Genomic DNA, 26,851 nt, shown 5'->3' on the forward strand with positions numbered 1-26,851 from the left:
TGGTTTCTTCATCATGGAGATGCAGATTCCTGCTAGCGAATGAGAGGCTAGCAAGGTGTTGAGAGATAGCCAATGGGGAAAGCAACAGTAGCATGACAATGTAAAAAAACTACAAATACCAGATACACGAAGTGAAATTACGTTATATAAATTATGATGGAAAAACATTTTGTTGCAAGATACAAAAAGACATTCCAAGTTATCTTGGAATGTTTTTTTGTATCTTGGAACAAAATGTTTCCCATCAAAGCTTTTCGTAACCTGAATACTTTGTATGTAAAAGCATTCATAAGTCGGGGTACCACTGTCTTTTATTTTTGTATAATTGTACAATAGTGAAGCTTGGTGTGATTGAAGAACTTTAGAGCCTGCGTTTCCAAAATGTGTCAAAGTCACCACAAGTATTGCTTTCGCCCATGAGGTTCCCACCGACAGACCCACTCCACCGATGGCCAATAAGAGCAAAGAGTTCATATTGACATTTTGAAATGATACACTCAGAAGCATATTAAAGAGAAACAGGCCTTTACAGAAACACAAAGGATCAACTAAAATGGCTTGAAAATTATATTCTGGGCACCTTTCAGTAAAAATCGTCATGCAAATGAGTGAAATAGCATCCATGAAATAGCATTACCGTGTGCGAATATTGTAGATGCTGTAGGAAGCCATGTAGGAATGTCTGTAAACCTGGAGTAAAATAAACACAGAGTACAATAAACAGAAGGAGAAAGAAGAAAAGAGGACACACATATATTTATGAAAAAGCTGCAGTGCCATCTATAATGACATCATCCTACAAAATATGAAAAGGAATAAGGCATCAAACAGACTGCTCACTGCTTACAGCGATTGAATCTGTAGACAATGCAATTTGCACGGGTGACAGCTGTGATACAATTGCATCCTGCAAAAGCCATTGCTGTGTGCTTTACTTTTGTAAAAGCTCAACCTGACATGATAATATGTCTCCATCATTGCTGAGGAACACAGTACAGTGCTACCTCTACATACGAGCACCCCTACATACGAGCATTTCGAGATACGAGTACAATTTTGAGCAAATAATTATCTCTAGATACGGGAAAAATTGCGAGATGCGAGAAAGCCAGGTGGCCAAGACATGAGAGGCTGTTTATCATTGTAGCGCACTGTCTTTTTTGCCGCATCTCTTTCGTGTATAACAGATATCTACGAGCACTGGGCGGAGCGTAGCATTTTTTTCAGTGTTTTTTTTTCGTCACTCAGCATGAATGCCGGAGCGATCGCTAATACGAGGAGTATAGTATATCACTTCTCGTTGGCTGCTCATAAGAACATCAGGGGCACTGGCTCTCTCCCCGCAACTCCTCGTGTAATATCTCTGGTCGCAACTATACCTCTCTGTAATGTCTCTGCAAGCACTGGACGGACCGTTGCATTTTTTGAGTGTTTTTTCCCCCTTAGCCTGTTAGCTCCCGTTAGCGGATCGATCGCGAATTCAAGACTACTTCTCGTTGGCAAGTGGTCGTGCGTTATCCGATTGTGAGGACATTTGTGTGCATCATTTTCAGAATATTTTGAAGGGAATACAACAGCAAACAGCCCATCAATACTAAAAGTCAGGTTGGAGGCGGGGCAAACAGCCAACCCGGACAGGAGAAGGTATAAAAATGTAAAATAAAATTAGAATTAAGTTTAGTGTAAGGTTAGATTAAACTTATTTTTGAGTGTGTCTGCATCGTAATCCAAGTTAATTTAAATTTGTTTATGTTATATTACGATTCACCGGTGCAAAAAGTCTCCCCCATTCGACCCCCCACCGCCTGCCTCTATGTCCCTCTCTGTACCCTCCGCGAAATCCATGTAATTTTAGTTCTATTATACACATTTTAGTAATATTAAACCACTAGTTATGTGTTACTTTGTTAATAGATGGCGATTAGAAGAAATAAAACATTTTTTCCAATTCAATATCCTGTTTTGGTGTTTTTTCAGAGGGTTAGAGCGAATAAATTTGTTTTTAGTTCATTTCAATGGTAAACGTTCGTTCACGTTACAAGAATATCGACATACGAGCTCAGTCCCGGAACGAATTAAGCTCGTATCTCGAGGTACCACTGTACACACTCTTTATTTTTGATCCTATTCCATCATAAACCTAACAATACAATAGTATAAACCCAAAGAATCCATATTAGGAAAAGAAGGTGCTCTCTCAAGCATTAAAGAGAATAATGAATGAAATCATGTTTATTACAAGCATCTTCCCTCATTGAGACGTTTCTAAAGTTGAAAAAAGTATTGTCCCCCAGGAGAAAATTTTGTAAAATGTAACAAAAACACAATTTTGATTTTTGGAAGTGAACAAAAGTAGGCCTATGAGAATTAGATATTGTTTTCTAATCCATCTGATGCCTTGTTTAAAGTTATTATTGTTTTAGAATTCAGTCTCATCATTGTACCCATTGTCATTAAGAAAATATGAACTCAAATTTAGTGTAACCTAAAGGGACCAAAGGGACATAATATTTAGTAACCAGTATAAATACTCAAGAACAAAAATGAGGAAAATGTATGTAGGAAAGTTGAGACTGTGTTTTATCTAGCAGAGGGGCCCATTTACGAAGGACAGCTGTTGACCACTGGCGAGTTGTTGTGATCTGCCCTCTTGTGTCTTAGCCAATGCCTGCCTCTTGTGTCACCCACCGGTTCATCATGGTTTTGTCAACCTTCGTCTATTTAAACCATAGTCTTAAACCATTAAACCATTGTCTGCCCCTTGTGGGAACATCTGGTGTGTTCCTGTTTTTGTCCTGTTCATATTCTTGTTATGTTCTTATCTTCTTGTTCACTATACTTAAGGTTTTACGTGCTGTTAAGAGATGTTGACATTCCTCACTGATAAAAAGATCTTGTCCACACCTCTTATTTAGACCAGGGTTTCCAAACCAGGGCTTGGAAAATAATTATTGGTAGAAAATGAATTGCAATTAATTGATGAAGAATAATGTATTGCTTACTTTAGTAATATGAATTAATTTTGCAGTACATATGAAAAATTATAATTTATTGCTCGCCAAAACCAAAAAAAATTGCAACACTTGGTTTCACTCTTTCTTTGGCCAGTGCGCACGCATTACATTACATACGTGCACGCGTGATAGATGAGCAGCTAATTATTGGTCAGGACACTATGGGCTTATTGATTGACTCATGAATTTCAAACAGTATCGGGCATTTTCTTACTAAAACTCTTTCAAAAGCGCGGGTTGCTTTTAAGAATAACATAAAAAAAAATAGGTTCATAAAATGTAGCGTTGTTCCATAAAAGATTGCTATTTTTGCAAAACTAATAACTTTAAAAATATGTTGAGTTGCAGAATGAAAGTTTGACTTTCTGATGTGCAAAAATTGATTAATTCATTCATTTTCTGAACCGCTTTATCCTCATTAGGGTCACGGGGGGTGCTGGAACCAATCCCAGCTGTCTCCGGGCCAGAGGCAGGGGACACCCTGAATCGGTGGCCAGCTGATTGGAAGGCACGAGGAGACAGACAACCATTCACGCTCAAACTCATACCTAGGGGCAATTTACAGTGTCCAATCAGCCTACTATGCATGTTTTTGGAATGTAGGAGGAAACTGGAATACCCGGAGAAAACCCACACAGGCCCGCGGAGAACATGCAAACTCCACACAGATGGACCGACCTGGATTTGAATCCAGGACACCAGAGCTGTGAGGCCGACGCGCTAACCACTCGACCCACCGGACCCCCATGTGGAAAAATGAACTTCCAATTATTGCTTTCGGCTATCAAAAATTATTTTTAATTTTGTTCTGGGCTCCAAAAAGTATTTTTGGCATAAAAATCTATTTTTTCCTAACCCTGTTCCAAACTATTACACAAAGCGCCACAGTGGGTGCTGATAGCGCAATAACACTAATCAACTGGTTACACTTTAAAGAGAACAGATTGGTGAAAATGTATTCACTTCAGTTAAAACCTGCCCCCACTGTGGCCCTTGAGACTTGGTTTGGAGGCCCATGATTTAGACCAGGGGTAGGGAACCTATGGCTCGCGAGCCATATGTGGTTCTCATGATGGGTGCATATGGCTCTCCGCTAAGCTGCGAGGTAAAAATATGGAAATCGTTGACGAGAGAGCTGAGTACCAATAGAAGCGTTGACACGACATCTAACGCATCTTTAATCACATTTTTTTTAATTCGACCTTTCTACATGCATCCTCTCATTGGTATTCATTGATTAGTTATAGCGTGACAATGTTATGTCCAAAGAATTCAGACTTTTTGTAAAGAGGTGAAATGACTAAAGAACGCACACATTTCAGGTATTTTTACTTTTAAATTCTCAGTAAGGCTCTCAATGAATAACATTGACAAATATGATTTGTTTATGGCTCTCTCTTTCAAAAAGTTTCCCGACCGCTGAATAAACTCTATACGTGACACGACCATGTTTTTGAACTGATCAACAACTCTGCTAACTTGAAGTCTACTCAGAGCTTTTAGTCAACAAAATCAGTTTAATATGGACCCACCTGTTTGACATCATAGGCAAAAAGCAGGTACTTCAAATCAGGGGACACAGAATACTTGGCAACATTGAAATTTACCTAATGGAAAGGGAGACAACAGTGTCCAATTAATGCCAAGCTCAAGTGTTATTGTTGGGGGTTAAAAAAATTCATTCATTCAATCATTTTCTGAACCGCTTTATCCTCATTAGGGTCACGGGGGGTGCTGGACCCTATCCCAGCTGACTTTGGGCCAGACGCGGGGGACATCCTGAATAGGTGGCCAGCCGATCGCAGGGCACAAGAAGATGGACAAACATTCACATTCACACTCATAGCTTGAGGCAATTTAGAGTGTCCAATCAGCCAATCATGCATGCTTTTGGAATGTGGGAGGAAACCGGACTACCTGGAGAAAACCCATGCAGGCCCGGAGAACATGCAAATTCCACACAGGTGGACCGACCTGGATTTAAACCCAGGACTTAAAAAATATTATAACGATAATTATAAGAAGAATAAATCAATACTCACAAATGTTGTGTTTGATACGACAATCTCTGTTTCGTTTGAGAGAATGTTGAACTTGATGACATGGCCATCACTGTTCCTGTAAACAACTTCTGAATCTGTATAGAAATAGAGGAAGCAAAGAGAGGAACTTGTTCGTCACAAGTAAACGACATTTGGTTAGTAATTTAAATTTAAAATGTTAATTTAAATGGAAAAAAATAGTGTGAAAAAAATGATAAACGTCTCAAAATCCAACCAATCCCCCCTGCACAATACAACAACCAAGCTGTGGGGTTCTAGAGAGAATAAATCTAAAACCATTTGAAACACAGAGCCAGGCAGAACGAAGTGCTTCTCTGAAAATAATTAATCTGAATAACAATCATTATGTTGATGTAATAGACCGCATGTTTGATCTCCTTCCACACATGTTCAGTGAGATTTAGATCTTGGCTCATGAAAGGCCACTTAAGAACCGTTCAATGCTTTTCACTTAGCCATTTTTTTTCTTAAATGTGTTTTGGGTCGGGTGCCCCGGTGGCTTGAGTGGTGAGCTCGTCGGCCTCACAGCTCTGGGGTCAAATCCTGGTTGGTCACCTGCTTACAGTTTGCATGTTCTCGCCGGGCCTGCGTGGGCTTTCCTCCCGCATTCCAAAGATATGCATGGCAGGCTGATTGGACATTCTAAATTGCCCCTAGTTAAGAGTGTGAATGGTTGTCCTTGTGCCCTGCGATCGGCTGGCCACCAATTCAGGGTGTCCCCCGCCTCTGGCCCGGAGTCAGCTGGGATAGGCTCCAGCACCCCCGGCGATCCTGTCGAGGCATTCCAGCTTTGACATTTAAAAGATCCTAATGAGGATAAGGCAGTTCAGAAAATGAATGAATGCTTTGGGTCGTTACCCAGTTGGAAGACCTGCGATTAAGACCAAGGCAGCATATTTCTCTCCAGAATAATCAGACATGAGATTTCATTGTACTTGAACAGATTCAAGAAACACTTTGCCGGATGCAGCAAAGCAGATTAAGATGTAACTGAACCTCTGAAGAATTTTACTGTGGGGAAATTTAAAGGCCTGTTTCACCTTCAAATACGGACTAATAAAATCTGAGCCAGGGAGGCCCAGTGACGCGAGTGGTTAGCGTGTCGGCCTCACGGCTCTGGGGTCCTGGGTTCAAGTCCAGGTCGGTCCACCTGTGTGGAGTTTGCATGTTCTCCTGGGCCTGCGTGGGTCCCTTCCGGGTACTCCGGTTTCCTCCCACATGCCAAAAACATGTATGGTAGGCTGATTGGACACTCTAAATTGCCCCTAGGTATGGGTGAGTGTGCATGGTTGTCCGTCTCCTTGTGCTCTGCGATCGGCTGGCCACCGATTCAGGGTGCCCCCCGCCTCTGGCCCGGAGAGAGCTGGGATTGGCTCCAGCACCCCCCACGACTCAAATGAGGATAAAGCGGTTCAGAAAATGATATGAGATGAGAAAATCTGGACCATTTAAAATAGGGCTACACATAAATTGAGAATTATATTTAAAATATTATTAATCAAACGTTTCTGTAGGCAGCATGGTGGACGCATGAACAGCATGTCCGCCTCACAGTTCTGAGATTGAGGGTTAATTTCCTGTTGAATTCCTGTATGGAGTTTGCAGGTGGTTTATTTGTTGGTTAGGACTTTGCAAATCTGAGTGAATGCTAAATTATGTGTTGGCTTGGAGAGTGAAAGGTGGCTCACCCAATCTTGTTCAATTTTTAGTAGGCAGGACCCCCCAAAAACAGCTCATGGCCTTCACAGAGTCCAAGACGAAAATGGTGACACTGAATGCTGAGAGCAAGTAATAAAGCGAGCATGAGAGCAGAATGGTTCAAAACTAAATTGATGATGTGGCTACTTTGGTTATCAAAGTCGGAAGGAATTTCAAGTCCGGAAAACTATCAGCGCTATACTTGGTATACTTGCATCAATATTTTCAAGAAAGATATTCCAAGAGAAGCTTGCTTTCATGATGTGAGGTCTGCATCCCTGCACTAGCTTGCTAACCTCTAAACAGGCAGGTTTATCTTTCACGTCCAAGGAAGGAGGGATAAAACTCCAAATAGCTCCCTGAGGCGCATTGTTTGCATCCACGTATCAATGGGTGTTAAATCCTGGTTGTCAGGCCAAACCTAAAATAAATGCCAGAAATGGAGCACTTCAAAGTGAGGTGAACCTTCCTGGATGCTTGTTGTCACCCATCATGGTCTTTTTTCGAGCATTTTCTAAATGAAAATACACCGATGGACCACTCTGCTTCAGCCACGCTTGTGCAGAGAAACATTTTTAAATATCGGTATGCGGGTAAAATGTAACTTTAGGCCTTAAGCCCAAAATGTGGCATAAGACTGGCACAAAACCCCATGGGAATTGGGATAGTTATTCTCCTTTTTTAGCAGAGATAAACCAATTATTGAACTATTTTTGGTCAATAGAAGAAGGATTTATTTGTTGAAAACAATATTTGCTTTCAAGGACAGCAATTTTGGTGAGTTAAATCACACATAGCTTTTTTGGTAATTATATTTTGTTTATGGGGTGGCTCGGCAGACGAGTGGATAGCGCGTCAGCCTCACAGTTCTGGGGTCGAGTGTTTGATCGCAGGTCAGTCCTCACTGTGTGGAGTTTGCATGTTCTCCCCGGGTTTGCGTGGGTTTTCTCTGGGTACACCGGTTTCCTCCCACATCTCAAAAAACATACAAAGTGAAGATTATGACATATTTTAATCATACATTTTATTACAGATGAATCATTACAATAAAACAAAAGGCTTTATTTTTATATATTACTACTGTACGATTAAACACTTGTTTTCAGGTTGATGACGCACGCGAACAGAATGTTCCCTTATATTAATGCTTGCACAATGAATAAAGGAAGCTTTCAGTACAAGATATTCTTTTGAGGTTGAATACAGATGCTTCACCCAAGGCCAACTGATACGGAGGCGAGTGGACGGAGGCGAATGGACGGAGGCGAGTGGAAAAATCCCAGAAAAAACAGGATGGCACTTGAAGACAGTCGTGGCCAAGTGAACGTCATACCTTTAATCAGCTAATGCATTATTTATATTTGTGTTATGATAACTGGGAAAACTCGGGTTTGGGTGTGGTCTCTCCATGGGCACAGAGAAACACAGATGTTTTGTGTTAGGGCCCCGAGACCCAGAGCTCTGTATAGATCAATTTGTCAGCAATAAATTATCTGTGGATTAACCTGTTGAACCCTGGTTGTCTCCTCCGATGCTGAATATGCAGATGCTAAAACTAACAAAGGTAAGCTGGTTGAACGCTCTCAATTGCCCCTAGATACGAGTGTGAGCATGAATGTTTTTTCCGTCTCCTTATGCTCTGTGACTGGCTTGCCTTCGATTCAGGGAGTTCCCACATCTTGTGTGGAGTTTGCGCTGTTGCTATGACAATTAATTTTTGAAAGGGATTGCTGAAATGAATGCCCAGTTGTCATGCTCACAGTTCGCCACTGATGATTTACAGTTCCATCAGTGTAGTTGTGAAATATGAAATGTATTCTTTTGTACTTTTATATATTTTAGTCACTAGAATAGAATTTTACGGACACCTATTAGTCAAGGCCTGTCATCTACTTTTGTATATATCATCTCCTCTTTTCCCTTATTCCCGCCTAAAGTTTGTCACCGCCTACTTTTGTGTCACGTGATCTTGCTTTCAATAAAACCCTCCAGGCGGAAGTAGGAGTTGAGATTTGGCACGGAGAAGACTACGAGAGGGACGTGCGCTCTGTCCGTCCGCTCCCTCCCCTTCCTCCTCCAGGAGAGAGGGGGACACGACAAGACAATGGAACGAGCGCACGCCGTCCATCTTGCATCGACCTGCCTTTTCTGCCCATCTGTTTTGGATGCTTTCCTTTGTTCGACGATTATTTAGATGTCCAGAGCGGTTCTGACAGTAGTTTTCTCGGCCAGTTTGGAACCTTTTAAATTCAATCTTAAAATAGGACCTACATATTTTTGCATACTTGGTTGGAATATGGAAAATGCAAGTCAGAGTATGATGAAAAAAAAAACACTGATAAATTGATAAAAGAGAACTCCGTCCCATCAATAAATCATTGGTCTCTCGGCCCTTGTCACCCTTAATAATGTAACATCTGTACCTGAAAAAGAACAAGCTATGACTATAATGTATAAGTAATGCCCAACTTCTGTAACCCAATTCTGCATCAAATCTCTGTTTGCCTACCTCTGCTGCTAATTGTGTTTGAGATTTGCAAATACAGTGGTACCTCGACATACGAGCACCCCGACATACAAGCATTTCGAGATACGAGTAAAATTTCGAGCAAATAATTATCTCTAGATACGAGAAACATTTCGAGATACGAGAAAGCCAGGTGGCCAAGACATGAGAGGCTGTTTATCAACCGCCTGACGAGCCAACCCGCCACTTCCTGTCTAGCCGGGACGACCTCCTGACGGGCCAGCCTGCTGCTTTCTCGCAGCCCGGCCGGGACGACTTCCTGACCGGCCAGTCCGCTGCTTCCTTTTTTTGTTATTTTGGACATTTAGGGTTTTCTTTCACTGTTCACTGTTAAACCTTATGCTTGTGCACCCGCATCCCCTTTTAGTTGTCTGCTTCCTGCTTTTGGGTTAACTCCGCTTCGCAGCCGAGGCATTCAGAATATTTTCAAAAGATTAAATATGTATGATGTAGATTTAATAATTCAGCCAAAATTGCGTAATCTTCAAATGTTGTATGTAAAGTCGGTCCGTTCCACCAAAATGTCATAGATGAAATTGACTGGTTGGCAAGATAAAATTAATCCTTGGTAGTTCAGATGCTAACAGCCAACATAGAAAAATGTTAGGTGGGATTGTGTCTGTAATTTTGTGATTCATCAGAATCAGGTCATGGTACTGCTGTTTTTGATTTAAATACATTTATTTCCACGACAGATAATGCAGTAAAGAAAAAAAATCCCCTATGACATTTTGACATCTTGACAAAGGAACTCTAACCCTTGGAATTTGGTTTAAACAAGGCGTTCAAAACAAAGTTACAAACGGCTTAGCAGCCGAGGATATCTGGTGGTAAACAGTGATACAAAAACTGCCAGGCAGCGTCGGTCGAGTTAGCAATGATTTGTGAATGGAATATGGATGCCTGGACTAAACTGTCAGTTAGCACTGTTGTCCCAGCTTTTGTCAAAGCTGGAATCACTAATACGGAACCCGACGGCAAAAAATGTGACTCTGAAAGTGAGATGGAACCCAGCGTGTTGGACTGCAAACTCCATTTGGCAGAACTCTTTGTGTCGGATACATAAGACCGAGACTTTGACGGATTTATGGATGTTTGAATGCTTTGAGTACACATTACATCAATAAGGCAAAAATTCATTTTTCTCCTACTGCCTTTTAAAAACGTACTCTAGCATGCTTGCTAGTGTAAGTTTCATGGTAGCATATCATGTTTTAGTGTTCACGCATACTACCATATGTTGAGCCTATTAAGCTGAAGCGCCTTGTGTATGGGTTAAAAGCAGATATTGCTCCCCCAACTGAGACAGCACCCTATAGGCATGAAATACTGTTAGATATTCAAATTTATACTTTTACTAGTCTATAACCCTTTGACTTTACTCACACTGATCATTTATCTTATTTGTATTTTATCTCAAGTCATGTATGTATTCACATTATTCACAAACTAAAAAGTGTCTACAGGGAGTCCACGAAAGCCAGGACGGCCACGATATGAATTGTGGGGGCCACAATGGCCAGAACGGCCACGAAAAGGACTGTGGGGGCCACAACTGCTGCAACGTGGACTGCGACCCTGACGGCAGAGGCCAAACCAACTGCGACGTGGACTGCGGAGACGCCATTAGGGCGGATGGCCGCAACAGGGATGGCGGAGGCGCCATTGGTGCGGACGGCCGCAACGTGAAGGGTGACATCAGTGAGGCGGTTGGCCGCGAAGAGTGTTCTCAGGGCGGGGACACCTGCGTCCAAGAGTGTTCCCAGAGCGAGGACGCCAGAGTGTGTCTCAGGCAGGGCTGCCGTCTGCGTCCTTCCAGAGTGTGGCCGCAGTGGGGCTGCGGTCTGCAACCTTCCAGAGTGCGTCCTGGGTGGCGGTGCCGTCTGCGCCCTGCCGTCCTGTTTCCCCTGGCGAGCGTGCACTTACGTAGTGTTTCCCAGGTGAGTACAACACTCCGGCCTTTTTCCAGGTCGAAGTACCAGCCGCCGTCGTTGCCCCCTCCAGAGACCGTCCTGGGGAAGTCACCCCTCCAGATGGGCCAGCCCACCACTTCCTTGTTGCCTGGCCCAGACGTGCGCCGGACCAGCCAGCCTGCTGCTTCCTTGTGGGCCACCCTGGACTTCCACGAGACTGACTTCGTTTCTGGACATTTGTTGTGCCCCCTTCAGTCCTCCCTAACCTGGTGTTTGGGGTTTCTTGTTTTATTTTTGGGTAGTCTGGAATTTTTGTTGGGGATTGGTTTTTTGAGTTTTTTTCCCCTATGTGACCAGTCATTGTGATTGCCCTTTGAGTTCACCTGTCATTTCCCTGCCCTGGTGTCTCTTCTGCTTGCTTTCTCTCGTGTCACCCAGGTGTTTCTAGTAATTGTCCCATCAACCCATGTATGTCTATTTAAACCTTGTGTTTCTGTCAGTTCTTGTCAGATCGTCTGCTGTTCATGCCTGTTTCTACGCTGCCCCGTTCAGTCATGTTCATATCCAGTGCTCCTCGTTCCCCTGTGTTTTCCATGTAAGATTTAGTTCTTGTCTTAGCTGTTGGTTTGTCACTTTCCCCAGTTTTGTATTTAATGCTTTGTTGTTTTTATGAACAAGTTATTAAAGTTACGTAAGTGCACCGCACCCTCAAGTTGTTAAAGTTACGTTGGCGCACCCTCATTACCCATGTTTGAGTTCGATTTATTTATAAGAGACAGCACATATTAATAAACATATTCACGTTAATGAACATATATATATGTAAATATGTGAGATTGTAGCCTGCTTCTCTGTATTTGGGTCCAACCATGCTCTCCACACACCCCCACGTAACATGCGCATAAACAACTTCAAATTATGAATTCAAAACAACTAAGCATTAAGAAGACCTTGCAATATCAGTCATGGATGGATAAATGGACCCCCTACTTCATTTTATTTGCAGAAGTAATTTTAAATAAAGAACAAAGTTGCTTTAACCAGACTCGAAAAACTAAAAGGAAATTTAAAAGCAAAAGCAAAAGAGTTGTTGGGAGACAGCTAATGGGAAGCCAGACGACTGTAGGGAGATTGTCAAGCAGGATTCAACGCAACCGCAACAATTTCAAAATAACGGACACAGGAAAGTTATTTACATTTTGGGGGATATTGTAACTTGGATCTTGTTTTCGTATATTTGAACAGTAATTTGCATAGCAAAGCATCGTAACCTGAAACGTTTGAATGTCGAAGCATGACACATGAAACAAACATGTTGAGTACGTATATAGAAAAATAATTGAATAGACATGCAACATGATTATGAGTAGCATTGCAATTCCAGTTTCATTTCCCAAGTGGACAACTTGTCAAAAAGGAATACACCAGCTACGCAATAAGACAGGAAGAGAGGTGGACCTACTCCTATTTCCTTTTGTTTTGTTTTAATTATTCATACAATTCATACATCAATGACAAATATGGATGCCTAATTCAAACAGAGTTTCAATACGGTTCTCTTTTGGATGCTGATTTTATTGTACTTGTTGCCTTTAACATTTATCTTGATGACATGGCATGTCCAACCCTTGCTATGTCGAAGACACTCAAACTCATACCCCACTTGAAAAGAGATGGCTTTTCCTCGCCACCAGTCTTAACGACATTAAATCACAAATGACCTAGAATCTAAAGCCAAACAGTCTCAAACTTTGGCTTTCAGTGGAAAGTGATTTGAAACTGGTGTGGCAACTCTATGCAGTAATCAATTTTTTTTTCACATCAGGCTGACGGCAAGGGTAAAAGCTTTTCTTACGCAGCAGTGTAGTTTTCCCCATCTTATCTGCCAGTATTGGTTTCAGCACATTCAGTTCCCCCTCACACACAAATGCACATATTGGCCACGCACACAGACAAACACACACCAATCAATATATTAAAGAAAAGGGAAATTGCTTGATTTTTCACCATTCTGAATCCTAATGCTATGTAGAAAAACTGCTTTGTGTTAGTTTAAAGCATTCATATACAACTGAGTTTTAATTCGGTGATGTTTCAAATTGAGAAGACACAAAAATTAATTGTTTCAAGGACTTGTTTCGTCACTTGAATTATTTTATAAATAGAGCAGTATTTCATATATAAAATATTCTAATTAAACCCGTAAACACACTTTGCAGGAACTTAAATGGCGGCCTGGTGGGGCGAGTGGTTAGCGCATCGGCCTCACAGCTCTGGGGTCCTAAGCAATGTTCCCTCTAAGCTGCGCGCTTGCGCAATTGCGCACTACTCTCGTCTTCTCTGCGCAGCAGCAATCATATGGCGCACAGTAAAAAAAAAAATCCATTTTTTTTTTTTACCCCTTTCCCCATGATGGCGCCGTTTAAGCGGCAGCCAGTGGCAGTAGCTCTGTCAACTCTTATGTTTTTCGTGTTTTACAGCATGTTTTACATGAAAAATTAGAGGGAACATTGACATGCACCTGCTTGCGGCAGGTGTGATACTGGTGTGCCCATAGCAAGCAATGATGATGTCGTGACCGGATGATTCGCCTAAAGACGTTTTGTCGACGGACGTTTGACAGACGGACAGGTCGCTGAATGAACGTTCGTTCAAACAGCGTTTAATGATTAAATACAAATACTAGTATTTGTTAGTTTAATGATTAAATACAAATACAAGTATTTGTATTTAATCATTAAACGCTGTTTTCGGCTGGATTTGACCGAATTTGAGAGCATTTTGAGCCGTTTGGCGAATGGACGTATATAGACATTTTTTTGCCTCCATCGCGACATCATCGCGACATTTTACCGAGGAATTCACTTCCCTGGGCTTGGTTCTTATGTCCAAAGAGCTCCAGTATTTGTATTTAATCATTAAATGCTGTTTTAGGATGGATTTGACCCGATTGCTGTCATTTTACGGCTCGGTTCTGCTACATCTGCCCGCCCAAGAGTGCTTATTCCCGGGCTGCCATGCCCGCCCAAGAGTGCTTATTCCTGGGCTGCCATTGATGGTAGACTAACATTGATTTTTACTATAATTTGGACAACGCCGGCGGCGGGCCGGATTAAAAATCCTAACGGGCTGTATATGGCCCGCGGGCCGAGGTTGAAAAACTTGTACACACACAATCCGGGGGCGGGGCGAGCGCGTGAATCCCGTTTCGGCGAAACCTCCGTTCAGCGGAACGTCCATTCGGCGACCTGCCCGTCTGTCAAACGTCCGTCGGCGAAACGTCTCTAGGCGAATCATCCGAGTACCGATGATGTCGCTCACACTGGTACTCAGTGCGCTCAGGGAGGTTGTCTTTCTGCCCAGACCAACGAAAAATTGGAGGGAACATTGGTCCTAAGACACCCCGCCCAGAAAAAATGAACCAGCATTATGAGGGATTTGCGACTTAGATACGGCCGTGAAGCTGGCATGACGAAAGGACGTCAACACACTAACCCTAACCCTCCCGGCCCCCAACTGATGAGGACCTCATAGGATTGATAACATTGGTACCGAGAATGAAGATGAAGAACGTGAGAAGATCTGCGGGGATCTTCAGGAGATCTTCCCAATGAGATGCAGTGTGCAACAACATGTCCAGGAGATTGATGACAACATGGTCAAAGTCATTGAATTTGGCAATCGTCTTGACAATGTAATGTCATTGTACCACAGCGTACTTGTACAAGAAAAGAAATGGCGGTCGCCATGTTCCTTGCGCGCCGAAAACCTCTCGCAAAAGCTCCTCCTGAAAAGCTCCCCTACGCCATCGATGATCCAATGCCTCTCGAATCCGACTTGGACTAAAGCTCACAATAACCAGTTTTTTTTAAATCATGCGGAGATTAACTATTTTCACTGAGTGCAATATTTAAAGTATTTACAGTTTTTTATTCATAGAGTATATTTAGATATTAATACATTACAGTTTTTTCATGCGCCTATAACTGTAATATTTAATAAATACACTTGATAATTGTACTTGTGTACTTTCTGTATAGGCACAAAAACGTAGTATGCCATGTGTGGTCTACATTATCCACGAAATTCGAGGGATTACTGAATTAATCTTATAATATTACAGTTGTCTTATTTAAAATAGGAACAGTTGGTAAGGGGAAATACATTTAACCAGTGATGCCAATGTACATACCTTGTAGTAATAAGTGACCATTAAACAAGTAAATAATGCTAGCGGCATAACCAAACAACTAAGATAAGTAGAGTAATTAGACTGATTGGATCACAGGATATGAAAATGTTGGCTGATGAGGTGTTTTTTTCCTTGTGGAAGTCTATATTTAAACCTCCCATGTATAATTCATCACAAGTTTCCATCTTAAGTTGGCTCTCTGAGATGATACAGTACCAAAGACATAAGGCAGTAAAATATCATATAGCGAGGTTTTGATTGTGAAAATTTGCAGAGAAAAAAATGGTTAGATGTTTGTTTGGCCTGTTTACCCGGATTGTGTAAAAAAAATACAATTATAACACAGTACACTCTTTATATTTAAGTTATGAACATTTTAAAAGGAGTAAATGTGAATACCACTACCATTTCAACTCTGTGAGTGACTGCCAGTCTTTAAAGTACATAAATGTCTTCACACCTTGTCAGTCATAGCCTGGTAAGGCATAAGTGGTATGGATAATAGTTTAATGGATGAATGGTTTAAAAGGTCAACTGTGATAAATCATGTTCTATTTACAACTAACACAATGAGGCTTTCATATAAAGAAGCTGTCAAAATTAACACATTAATAAATATTTCAATAGGTTTAAAGGTTATGGACAAGAATGTCAAAAATGCACCAAGATTTAGTTAACCAGGAGAATAACCAAAAAGAATTATTCACTGTATATCACATACAGAACTACGGAGTCTGGTAGTCACTGGCACCTACCACAGCCTCAAATACTCAATTAACACAGGTGAATCAGGTTAAGAGAGCTTTCATGACATATGTCTTTTCAGCAGTTGATTAAGCCAACGAGGTGGGGCGGGATCAGCACACCTGCAGCTGATTGACACATCCGGTATTTAAGGACACCTGCCACATCTGGCGGATTGTCGGAGGATTGTTTGTATTTTCTGTTTTTCGTATTTGGAAAATGTTGTACTGTTCTACTTTTTGATCCCTAGTTTATTCGCGACTCGGTCGTGCTGTTTTGTTATCTCCTTTTGATACGCGCGTTTTGGCGTACTTTTTTGTTTAATAAATTCTAGTTTTTGTGAATATCGACTCCTTCGTTCCTTAGTTGTTGTGGATCCATCTTTAATCGGCTTGCCGATACATAACACATTTATTTTGATAAGTTCTCTACATTGGCTTTCTGTACATTCCAGAATTAATGTTATGATCTTATGTCTTTTTAAATTTTTGCAAAATCTGGCTTTGCCATACTTATCAGAGCCGCAAAGTGTGACAAATCCTACGTGTTCCTACTATTTGCTTATGAATATTTACTAATAATGTAACTGTGAATGGTGTCTAAAGTGATCCTTCGTCACTTCGCGGCTTCAACTATCGCGACTTCACTACATTGAGTTTTTTTTTTCCCTGAAGTATAAAAGAAAAGATTCAGAAAAATGCCAAAATCCACGCTGAAACTCGCAAGGGGAAGACAGATGAAAAATGGCTGTGTGAAATGACAGTGAAAATGGTGGAAGTCAGAGCACCACTTCTCTGAGCGCCGAAGAAGCAGCGATTCCCATATTCTCCTCACGACAACAACAGCAATATTTGTGCAAGCAAAAATCTCCCCTGCGCCATCGATGATCCAATGCCTCTCAAATCTGACGAAGAGGACCTCGACTGAAGCTCCAATAATTTATTCTTTAAATCAAGCCTAGACAAACTATTTTCACTTAGTACGGTACTTAAAGTATTTATTTATTTTAATTCATAGATTATATTTGGCTATTAATACATTCCAGTCTTTTCATATACCTGTAATATATTTAATAAATGGACTTCTTGATCATTGTACTTGACTACTTGTATTTTTGTATAGGCACAAAAATATTTAGTATGGTATGTAGTAATAATAGGGGTGAACCTACTTCGTGGTTTTTCGATTATCGCGTTCCATGTCTGATCTACATAATCCGCGAAAAACGAGGGATTTGTGTAGTTGCTCTTGGGCGTGTTCTCTGGCTCTCACTTTTCTTTCACCCGGGGAGCGTGGATGTGACGCCGACACGTGTACTTCCACCCCATGCAGATAAAATAAATAAAAGAATCCAATTTTTCAATCTTGTTTATAGTGAATGTGTTGATCTGAGCAGCGCAGACCACCACCACTACTATTTGCCTCTGTTGCTATTTACTGATTGACAACTGCTTGACTCACATCCCGACAAGGTCAGTTGTCGGACTGCTGTTTCTTCCCACATCCCAAAAACTTGCATCCTAGGCTGGTTAAACACTCAAAATGGCCCCCTAGGTGTGAGTGTGTGTGTCCGTGAATGGTTGTCTGTCTCTTTGTACCCTGTACCCATTCAGCATGTCACGCACCTGGTGCCCATGGCTGGGTGGCATAGGCTTCAGAAACTCCACAACCTTCGTGATGATAAGCGGTATGGAAAATGAATAAATGGATGATTGCGTTCCCATGTCTTTTAAATTATTTTTATACTTTTATTATATTGTTTTATGTAGTTACTTTTGTGTTTGAGCTCCAGCGTCATTTAACCTGTTTTCTCATCTCATATCATTTTCTAAACCGCTTTATCCTGATTAGGGTCGCGGGGAGTGCTGGAGCCTATCCCAGCTGACTCCGGGCCAGAGGCGGGGGACACCCTGAATCAATGGCCAGCCGATCGCAGGGCACAAGGAGACGGATAACCATGCACTTTCACACCCATACCTAAGGGCAATTTAGAGTGTCCAACCAGCCTACAATGCATGTTTTTGGAATGTGGGATGAAACCGGAGTACCCGGAGGAAACCCACGCAGGTCCAAGGAGAACATGCAAACTCCACACAGATGGATGTGACCTGGATTTAAACCCGGGACCCCAGAGCTGTGAGGCCGACGCGCTAACCACTCGCACCACCGGGCCAACTAACCTGTTTTCCTGTATTTTTATTATTGATTTATGTACAGCACTTTGGCTTCACTATTGGATGTAATAAATTTGATTGATTGATCGATCGATCGAATGAAGGCTAAAAAAGAGCATAATATTAGTCACTACTGCAACTATCACAAAAGGAGAAATTGAGAAATTAATGCCTCAAACACAGTAAAAATTAAAAAGAAAGTTTTGAATTTACAGTAAAATATTGGCCGCTGTGGCTTTATGATAGAAATTCACATAAGAAAAGTGCTCATCCTTGTTGCCTCATGCCTCAACAAAGCTTGTGACTAGGACTACAGTAATCTCTCGAATATTGCGGTTAATGTAGACCAGACATAGCCGCGCTAATCTAAAAATCGCGAAGTAGGGTTACTCCTATTATAACTACCATTGTTATTTTGTATTTTTCTTCAGTGCTGAGTCCTAGTAGCAAGAGTGGCTTCCGCTTACAAGCTTCAGTGTGGATTTTCACATTTTTATGAACTTAAAAAAAAAAAAAAAAAAAAATCTTCAGTGCTGAGTCCTAGTAGCAAGCAGAAGACAGGGGAATGGCTTCTGGTTGCGAGTTTCAGTGTGGATTTTCAGTTTTATGAACTTTTAAAAAAATAAAAATAATTAACAGCAGAAAAAATTGTGAAGAAGTGAATTCGCGATAAGTGAAGTCGCAATAATCGAGGGAAGACTATACCGTGCTGCTACAATATAAACTGACTTAGACTTGCAATTGAAATGATATTGTTTTTAATCATAGGAGCAAGAATGACATCTGCCCAAAAATCGATCTACTGTGAGAAGTAATTGAGTAACAATAGTAAACAAGGCAAAGTGCTATATATTAGGCCCCTTATGTAACTAGGCTAAGATTTTGATCGAAATGAGTGCACGAAAAAAATCTGGCTTTTAATAACAAGAACAAAACTTAATATTGCCTTAATAACCTTTAATATTTGTTCCACTTTAACAAAACTAGGTTCAGGGTCAAGAGTAACTGTTTTTTCATCAGTCTCCAGTTGATGACAGGCTTTTAACCAGGGAGGTTGTTGCAATCTCTCAACCTATCTTTTTAAAATAGAGGACTAATCTCAGGCGGCCCGGTGAAATGATTGGTTAGCGCGTCGGCCTCACAGCTCTGGGGTCCTGGGTTCAAATCCAGGTCATGTCCATCTGTGTGGAGTTTGCATGTTCTCCACCGGGCCTGCGTGGGTTTCCTGCGGATAATCCGGTTTCCTCCCACATTCCAAAAACATGCATGGTAGGCTGATTGGACACTCTAAATTGCCCCTAGGTAAGGGTGTGAGTGTGCATGGTTGTCTGTCTCCTTGTGCCCTGCGATTGGCTGGCTACCGATTCAGGATTGGCTCCAGCACCCCCCGCAACCCTAATGAGGATAAAGCGGTTAAGAAAATGAGACTAATCTCTCAACCAATAAGCAATGACCTATTATGTACATGAGATAGTGTGATTTTATGGCCTGTTAGGTTTGGGTTCTTTTTGTTTTGTTCTACTTCTTGGCACATTTTTTTTGTGTAATTTGTGCGTGGGATTAACGATTGATTTCACCTGTGGTTGCCCACCTCTTCTGTTTCTCGCTATTCCTTGCCTCTTGAGTCACCCACATGTTCCTCATTGTCTTGTCAACTCTTATCTGTCTATTTAAATCCTTTTGTCAGCTTCTCCCACTGGTCAGATCACCTGCGTTTGTCTGCTTATGTCATCTAACTTTCAGTCCAGTCCATTGTCACCGTTCTCCTCATGTCCTCATGTTTCCTGAAATAAGTTTGTTTTTTGCTTTTGGTGTTAGATTCCCCCAAGTTTTGTCTCCAGGTTCATTTTTAGGGAAAAGGTTTTTGTTTATAAATGAAAACCAAGTCCACCCGTGCCATGTCTGCCCACTTAGCTGAATCTGGGTCTATTCCTCCACTCGCTCCCTGTATACGCTAATCCTTAACATCCTTAAAAAATGACCATCGACTATAAATTGTACTCAGTAATATCAATATCCATGCTCGTGGAGTGGCAATACACAAGACAACGTGTAAGAAAAAGACCACTACTGTGTATCTACAGTCTAGTAGAAAAGTATTTTCTAAATGTACTTTGAATGTTCCACTCTATAGATTCATTCATTCATTTTCTGAACCACTTATCCTCATAAGGGTTGCAGGGCGTGCTGTACCCCAGTGTTTCCCAACCGATGTGCTGTGAGCGTTGCCCAGGTCTGCCGCGGGAAATTCCTAGAAGTCTCATCTCATCTCCTTTTCTGAACCGCTTTATCCTCCTTAGGGTTGCAGGGGGCGCTGCAGCCTAGCCCAGCTGACTCCAGTGGCGGGGGACACCCTGAATCGGTGGCCAGCCGATCGCAGGGCACAAGGAGACGGACAACCATGCACACACCCATACCTAAGGGCAATTCAGCCTACCATGCATGATTTTGGAATGTGGGAGGAAACCGGAGTACCCGGAGGAAACCCACACAGGCTCAGGGAGAACATGCAAACTCCACACAGATGGACATGACCTGGATTTGAACCCAGAACCCCAGAGCTGTGAGGCCGACACGCTTTATCACTCGCGCCACCTTCCTAGAAGTCATACATCGTAATAATCCAAGAGAGAAATCTCAGTATCAAGAGATTAAAATTGAACTATTATGAGGTTAAAATTGAACTATTATGAGGTTAAAATTGAACTATTATGAGGTTAAAATTGAACTATTATGAGGTTAAAATTGAACTATTAAGAGGTTAAAATTGAACTATTATGAGGTTAAAATTGAACTATTATGAGGTTAAAATTGAACTATTATGAGGTTAAAATTGAAATATGAAATGATATATTGTACTATAACAAGATTTAAATCATAATATTATGAGATTAAAGTCATTCTGTTGCTTATTTTTATGTAAAGTAAACCGGAAGCTCTTTGGTTTTCCGGGCTTCAAAAGTCTGTGTGAACACAAAACGGCTCTTCTCGTAATGTTAGGTGGTTGAAGTAATATTACGAGGAAAAATTCGTAATACTATTAGGAGAAGTCATTTTCCTGTCTTTACGGTACATGAACCGGAAATTGTTTGGTTTCAGGGGCATCAACTTTTGGTGACGTAAAGTCTCTGTGAGCACATTACTTTTTGCGTAATATTGGGAGAAAATTTCAAAATTAAAATAAGGTTAAAAAAATGTTGCATTCATTATTTTAAAATCAGTCGAACTGAAAGATGTTCGGTCGGTGGACATCAACTTTGATGACGGTAAATCTGTGTGAAAAATATAGATTTTGGAATAATTTGGAGGGGGATTATTTAATTCCTGTTGATAAAAATTTGATGAGAATGGCTTTATAATGTTAATAAAGGCGACATAGTTTTAAATTAGAAGAATTGCAGCTAGTGGTGTGCCTTGAGATTTTTTCAATGCAAAAAGTGTGCCGCAGCTCAAAAAAGTTTGGGAAACACTGCTGTAACCTATCCCAGCCAACTACGGCCACCAAGCAGGGGACACCCTAACTTGGTGGCCAGCCAATCGCAGTGGAAGGAGATGGACAACCATCCACACTCACACTCATACCTAGGGGCAATTTGGAGTGTTCAACCAGCTTCCCATGGATGTTTTTGGAATGGAGAAGGAAACGAGATTACTCAAAGAAAACCCACGCAAGCCCAGGGAGAACATGCAAACTCCATACAGGGAGGACCCACCTGGGATGGAACCCTTGATGCCAGAATTGTGCGCTAACCACTCGGTCACCAGGCCGTCCACTCAATAAGTAGGACAAAAAGTAAGGAATTCAAACAGTTTCAATACTTAATTTCAATACTAAATGTATTTTACATTGTTAAAATACCATGAGTATGACATTCATGTCCATTATGAGTATCCTTTGTAGAGCTCTCAATACCATTATAAACCAATTTAATTTTAAATACAACATATTAAATACGAAATAAACAAACTAGCCCACATATGATCATATCAATTTGATTCCAACTGTTAGACCACCTCCAGCAAGTAAATTCCCCAAAGCCTCTGTAAAATCTCACTATTTCTCCAAATCCTAGTGATCCAACTGCAGTCTCTCTCTTTTATCCATCTATCTATTATCTTTTCTCATTGGCCGATGGTTTATTTCCACACATCTATCCAGAAAACAACCTGCAAAGCTCTTTTTACTGATTGGCTGATCGCAAAACATTAGTTCTCTCTTTTTGGCCTCAGGTCAGCTCTGGGAATGAGATAGATTTTTTGAAGATAGTGGAAAAATGTCACTGTGGAATGAAATATTGATGGAAAACCTTGCCTCTTTCTTCTTCCCTGAGGCATGTTGTTACACTTGTGCTGTTCATGGGCAATGGGGGTTTGGGGGTTTAGAGCAGCATTGAATGAGAGACTGAAAGCAGCACAAGAATACCACAAACCTGTCCGTTCTCTCTCGCCCGATATCCAATGTTAATGGAGTCCTAGATGGTTCAGTGTCCGTGACTTCCCTCTGTCATTCTTTATCATTCAGTTGTGCCATTTTAGGGTCATTCTAGCTCGGGTTTGAACTTTTTTAAATTCTTTCATTTTCTGTACCGCTTATCCTCACGAGGGTCGCCGTGGGCTCTGGAGCCTATCTCAGTCAACTACGGGCTGCAGATAGGGGACATCCTGAAGCAATTTAAACTTACAACTCCATGCACAATAAGACAACCAGACTCGACTACAGATTCAACTTCTGTTTCATCACAAGCCACAACAAGATCAGCATGTGATCCCATTCTGGCAAATAAGCATTCAGACATTAAAAATTAAGATCAGAGATAAAAATCCAAACAGCAGCTTCAAATGCAAGTCAGACCCAATTATAATGTGTGGAGCGACAGCAGAAAGATGAAGTATTTTCTTTAACAGCAAATCAATGTTCAAAACATGGAGTGTGGATATACACATGAGCTATAGAAAAGAACCACTTATGTAGGACCTTATATAAACTAAACAATATACAAGAATAATTAGCTAATCTCACCATTTAAACAGTCATGAGAAGGGATGGTGAAGACAAATAGAATAGCTGATAAATGAATAATAAGGTATGTTTTTTACTCACCATTGATCCAATTAGCCTGTGGGTCATGGACCTTAAAGTCTGGTTTAAAAAGATCCTCCACAGTCAGTTTGGTGTCACCTCCAGCTTGGTTGTCAACTGCAAGCATAAGGGATGCAATGTAATCAAGATTCCTCTCACCAACTTTATGGCTAAGTTACAAAATTCCTACTCAGTGATCGAAATAATGTTGACAGTGAGGTGTCTCTAATAGTTCTACAAAGGATACACCACTCCCATTGGATTTTTTTATTTAGGGTGTGATTTTCTGGGCCAAAACCAACGTGTCAAAGTACAATAATACAAAAACAATCTAATTTACGAAACATCAAACGAAATCAAAAATTCCCCGTAAATACATTTCCTGTATCCGGTATTTCATTGTGAAATTGTCATGGGACAGTTGCTTTCCCATTGATCTCCCAACTGTTTATTTGCCTCCCATTGGCTAATGGAAGCAACATCGCCATGATGCCAAAAGCAAGGTTAAAGCACAGTGCTATAGCCAGCCCAATGCAGGTTAGCGGCCACCAGTTCTGACAGGAAAGCGGCACACTCCAAGCAGACGCTAGTGCTGTCCCAGTCAGGGTATTGGCCATCGATGGAGTATGAGCGCTACCGTCTGACCAATGGCCCGTTTTCCTGCATTTTTTAATCTCCTCTGGGACAATTGTTAAGTTTTATCACAGAGGTTGGCGGATGAATGGACACGTGCAGGGAAACAAGCAAACACGAAGACGGACACGAGAATGGGTTGCACTCAGTGGCGGGCCGTCAGGGCCTTCAAGGCCTTCTCTGCTGGCCTAAGAAATATCTGAATCATATTATATTTTGTCCATCAATACTTATTATTCCAAATGGTCTGTTAGCTTCCTTTCATTGCCTTTCCCCCTGGTTGCACTGCTTCCAGATGTGTGTTTTCATATTGAAGCATTTAACCAATCACATTTCAGCCATTATTTGTTGCCAGATCAGATCTGCCTCAAAGCCTTCACAATCAGTTATTGCGGGCTCTGCTGCATTAAACTAGACTGTTGCTTTTAACCAATCAGATTTCGAGTTGGCAACCCCACAATGATTTTTCATAGGAGTTAGCATTTTGCTGGCTGGGACATGTCATTGCTTTCACAAACTATGATTGGCTAATAGGCAGGCCAAAGCAGTACCCAGGCAGCCGAGATCGCAAACTCCACCCACTATGGCCGACAGAAGCAGAAGCAAAAACAAATTGATTCTGTTTGCTCACAAAGCTATTTTTCAGACGGACTTTTCCAGAAAAAAATGAAGAAATATTGGCCCACCATTAAGAAAGGGCGGTCAACTCCGAAGCTAGCAAGCCTGTTACAGCCGAGAAAATGGTGTGTGGGGCACTTTCAGCGCGCTAACTTAGCTCCACAAGCAAATAGTATATTGTTGTTTTGATTTAAAGCCATTTTCAAAACGGACTATGCCGGAAATATGACAGGACAGGCTCGACTTTCATCATTAGCTTCGATGGCGATAGGAAAGAAGGAAGAAAGAAAGGAGGATGGATATTGTGTAAAAAGGATTTTTGGTCAGTAAAATTACAAATATGGCTATATTCCTAAATAATATTTCAATTGTGGGCCAAGTTCTGATATCTGAAAAGCTCCAGTGTTTGTATTTAAGCTCCAGTGTTTGTATTTAATCACAAAATGCTGCTAGGATGTGGATTTTACCGCAGTTTAATTTTTGGCGTTTCACCATTGACGTCCATCGCTGTCTTTTCCCGGGAAAAATCACCCCCCTGGCCTCGTTGTAATGTCTCAAAAGCTCCAGTATTTGTATTCAATCAATAAATGATGCTAGGAAGTGGATTTTACCTAATTTTAGTGCATTTTTTGTCATTTCACGTATGGACGTATCAACATTCATCGCTGTCTTTTTACCAGGGAAATGATACTCCGGGCCCGGTTCTGATGTCTAAAAAGCTCCAGTATTTGTATTTAATCAATAAATGCTGTTTTCGGCTGGATTTTACCCCCTTTTCGGGCAATGTTTGCCCGTACGCCATTGACGTTCATCGCTGTCTTTTCCCGGGAAAATCACCCCCTGGCCTGGTTTTAATGTCTGAAAAGCTCCAGTATTTGTATTTAATCATGAAATGCTGCTAGGAAGTGGATTTTACCCCATTTTTGTGCATTAATTTATTGATTATTTTTTATGTGTCGCAGCTGTAGCTGCAGTAGAGGTTTTATAGCCATAAAATAGTTTTTGAGGGTTGGATTGATACGTTGAAGGCGCTACCAGAAAATGCACCGCCCGCCACTGGTTGCACTTAAATCTTAATCTTTAATAAACAAACTTATTCGCCAAAAATAAAGTACAGTCAGTATCAAATGGTTAAACAGTATCAAAGCAAACCCACGGGGGCACAAGGAGCACGAGGAAGACTGAATTCGGGGATACAAGCAGGCGATCCGAGAAAAGGGGCTGAAAATAACTAGGGGTTTAAATACTCAGACAGCGGTTGACGAAACAATCAGAAATAGCTTAGTGAAATACGAGGCAGTGAATAAGGAGAGACACTAAAGGTGGGAAACAAATGGTGAAATCAATTGGTAATCACCAGGACAAGTCACAGAAAAGAAAAAGCCAAGAATGTACAAAAACCCAAACTACACCCCAAAGGAACGCATACCTAACACCATTGCTGATTAGCTCGGGCGGGCATCTCTCTACTTGCGAAAATTGCAGTTTACCAAACTACTTCTGGAGCCAATTAATTTTGTTAGTAGCGGTACCACTGTACCTCCGTGTTCGTAAATGGAGTAGAAATTATTTTTTAGACAGGAACAACCCAGGAATTATTTTACTTTGGAACATAAAAAGCTGAGTAGTAAATGAATGTGTCTATTTAAATAGGACAGGTGAATGTCAGCTATATTGGCTTACCTGGCATACCTTACCCAGAATATTTGCACTTGTAGACCTTAAGAGTAACCAACTACTGAAACAATGATCACTACCACATTACACTCTATGGTTGTTTCTTGCCACAAATCCTTTACTCAATAAATTTTTTTGAGCTCCAACATGTGAGGAATCCGGGAAATTAACAAAACTAAAACAAGGCAGTGACAACCTAATTGCAGGTGAGCAAGGAGGCTCTAGGAAACTTCTTAGGAAACTCCTAGCCAGGGGTGGGCAAACCGGTCCTCAAGGGCCGCTGTGGGTGCAGATTTTTGTTCCAACCGCGACGGGCACAGACAGTTTACCCAATGAGATTTCTGCAGAAAATAAGAAGCACCTGACTGTAATCCACTGATTGCACTTGTCCGACACCAGATTGGTAAAAAAAAAAGTTTCTTCTTCATGGGTTGGAATGAAAACCCACACCCACTACGGCGCTTTGTGGAATAGTTTGCCCATCCCTGAACTAAGCACTTTACTATTGATGAAAATAT

General features: G+C 41.3%; 1 protein-coding gene across 3 annotated transcripts in view; it reads right to left on the reverse strand.

The window, feature by feature from the left end:
- Nucleotides 1–26,851, reverse strand: part of dpp10 (dipeptidyl peptidase like 10) — a 124,593-nt gene that overhangs the window by 45,499 nt on the left and 52,243 nt on the right. For 2 of the 3 annotated variants that reach the window (XM_077616607.1, XM_077616608.1), the window contains exons 3-6: nt 23,427–23,522; nt 5,057–5,151; nt 4,547–4,621; nt 638–690 (exon numbers count right to left, since the gene is read on the reverse strand). In XM_077616607.1, coding sequence (XP_077472733.1) covers nt 638–690; nt 4,547–4,621; nt 5,057–5,151; nt 23,427–23,522 — 319 coding nt within the window. Of the gene's footprint in view, nt 1–637; nt 691–4,546; nt 4,622–5,056; nt 5,152–23,426; nt 23,523–26,339; nt 26,622–26,851 lie in introns of those variants that run through there. The other variant, XM_077616609.1, reaches the window with a different exon arrangement.

Source organism: Stigmatopora argus, chromosome 13, assembly GCF_051989625.1.
Source record: "Stigmatopora argus isolate UIUO_Sarg chromosome 13, RoL_Sarg_1.0, whole genome shotgun sequence".
Classification (NCBI taxonomy): domain Eukaryota; kingdom Metazoa; phylum Chordata; class Actinopteri; order Syngnathiformes; family Syngnathidae; genus Stigmatopora; species Stigmatopora argus.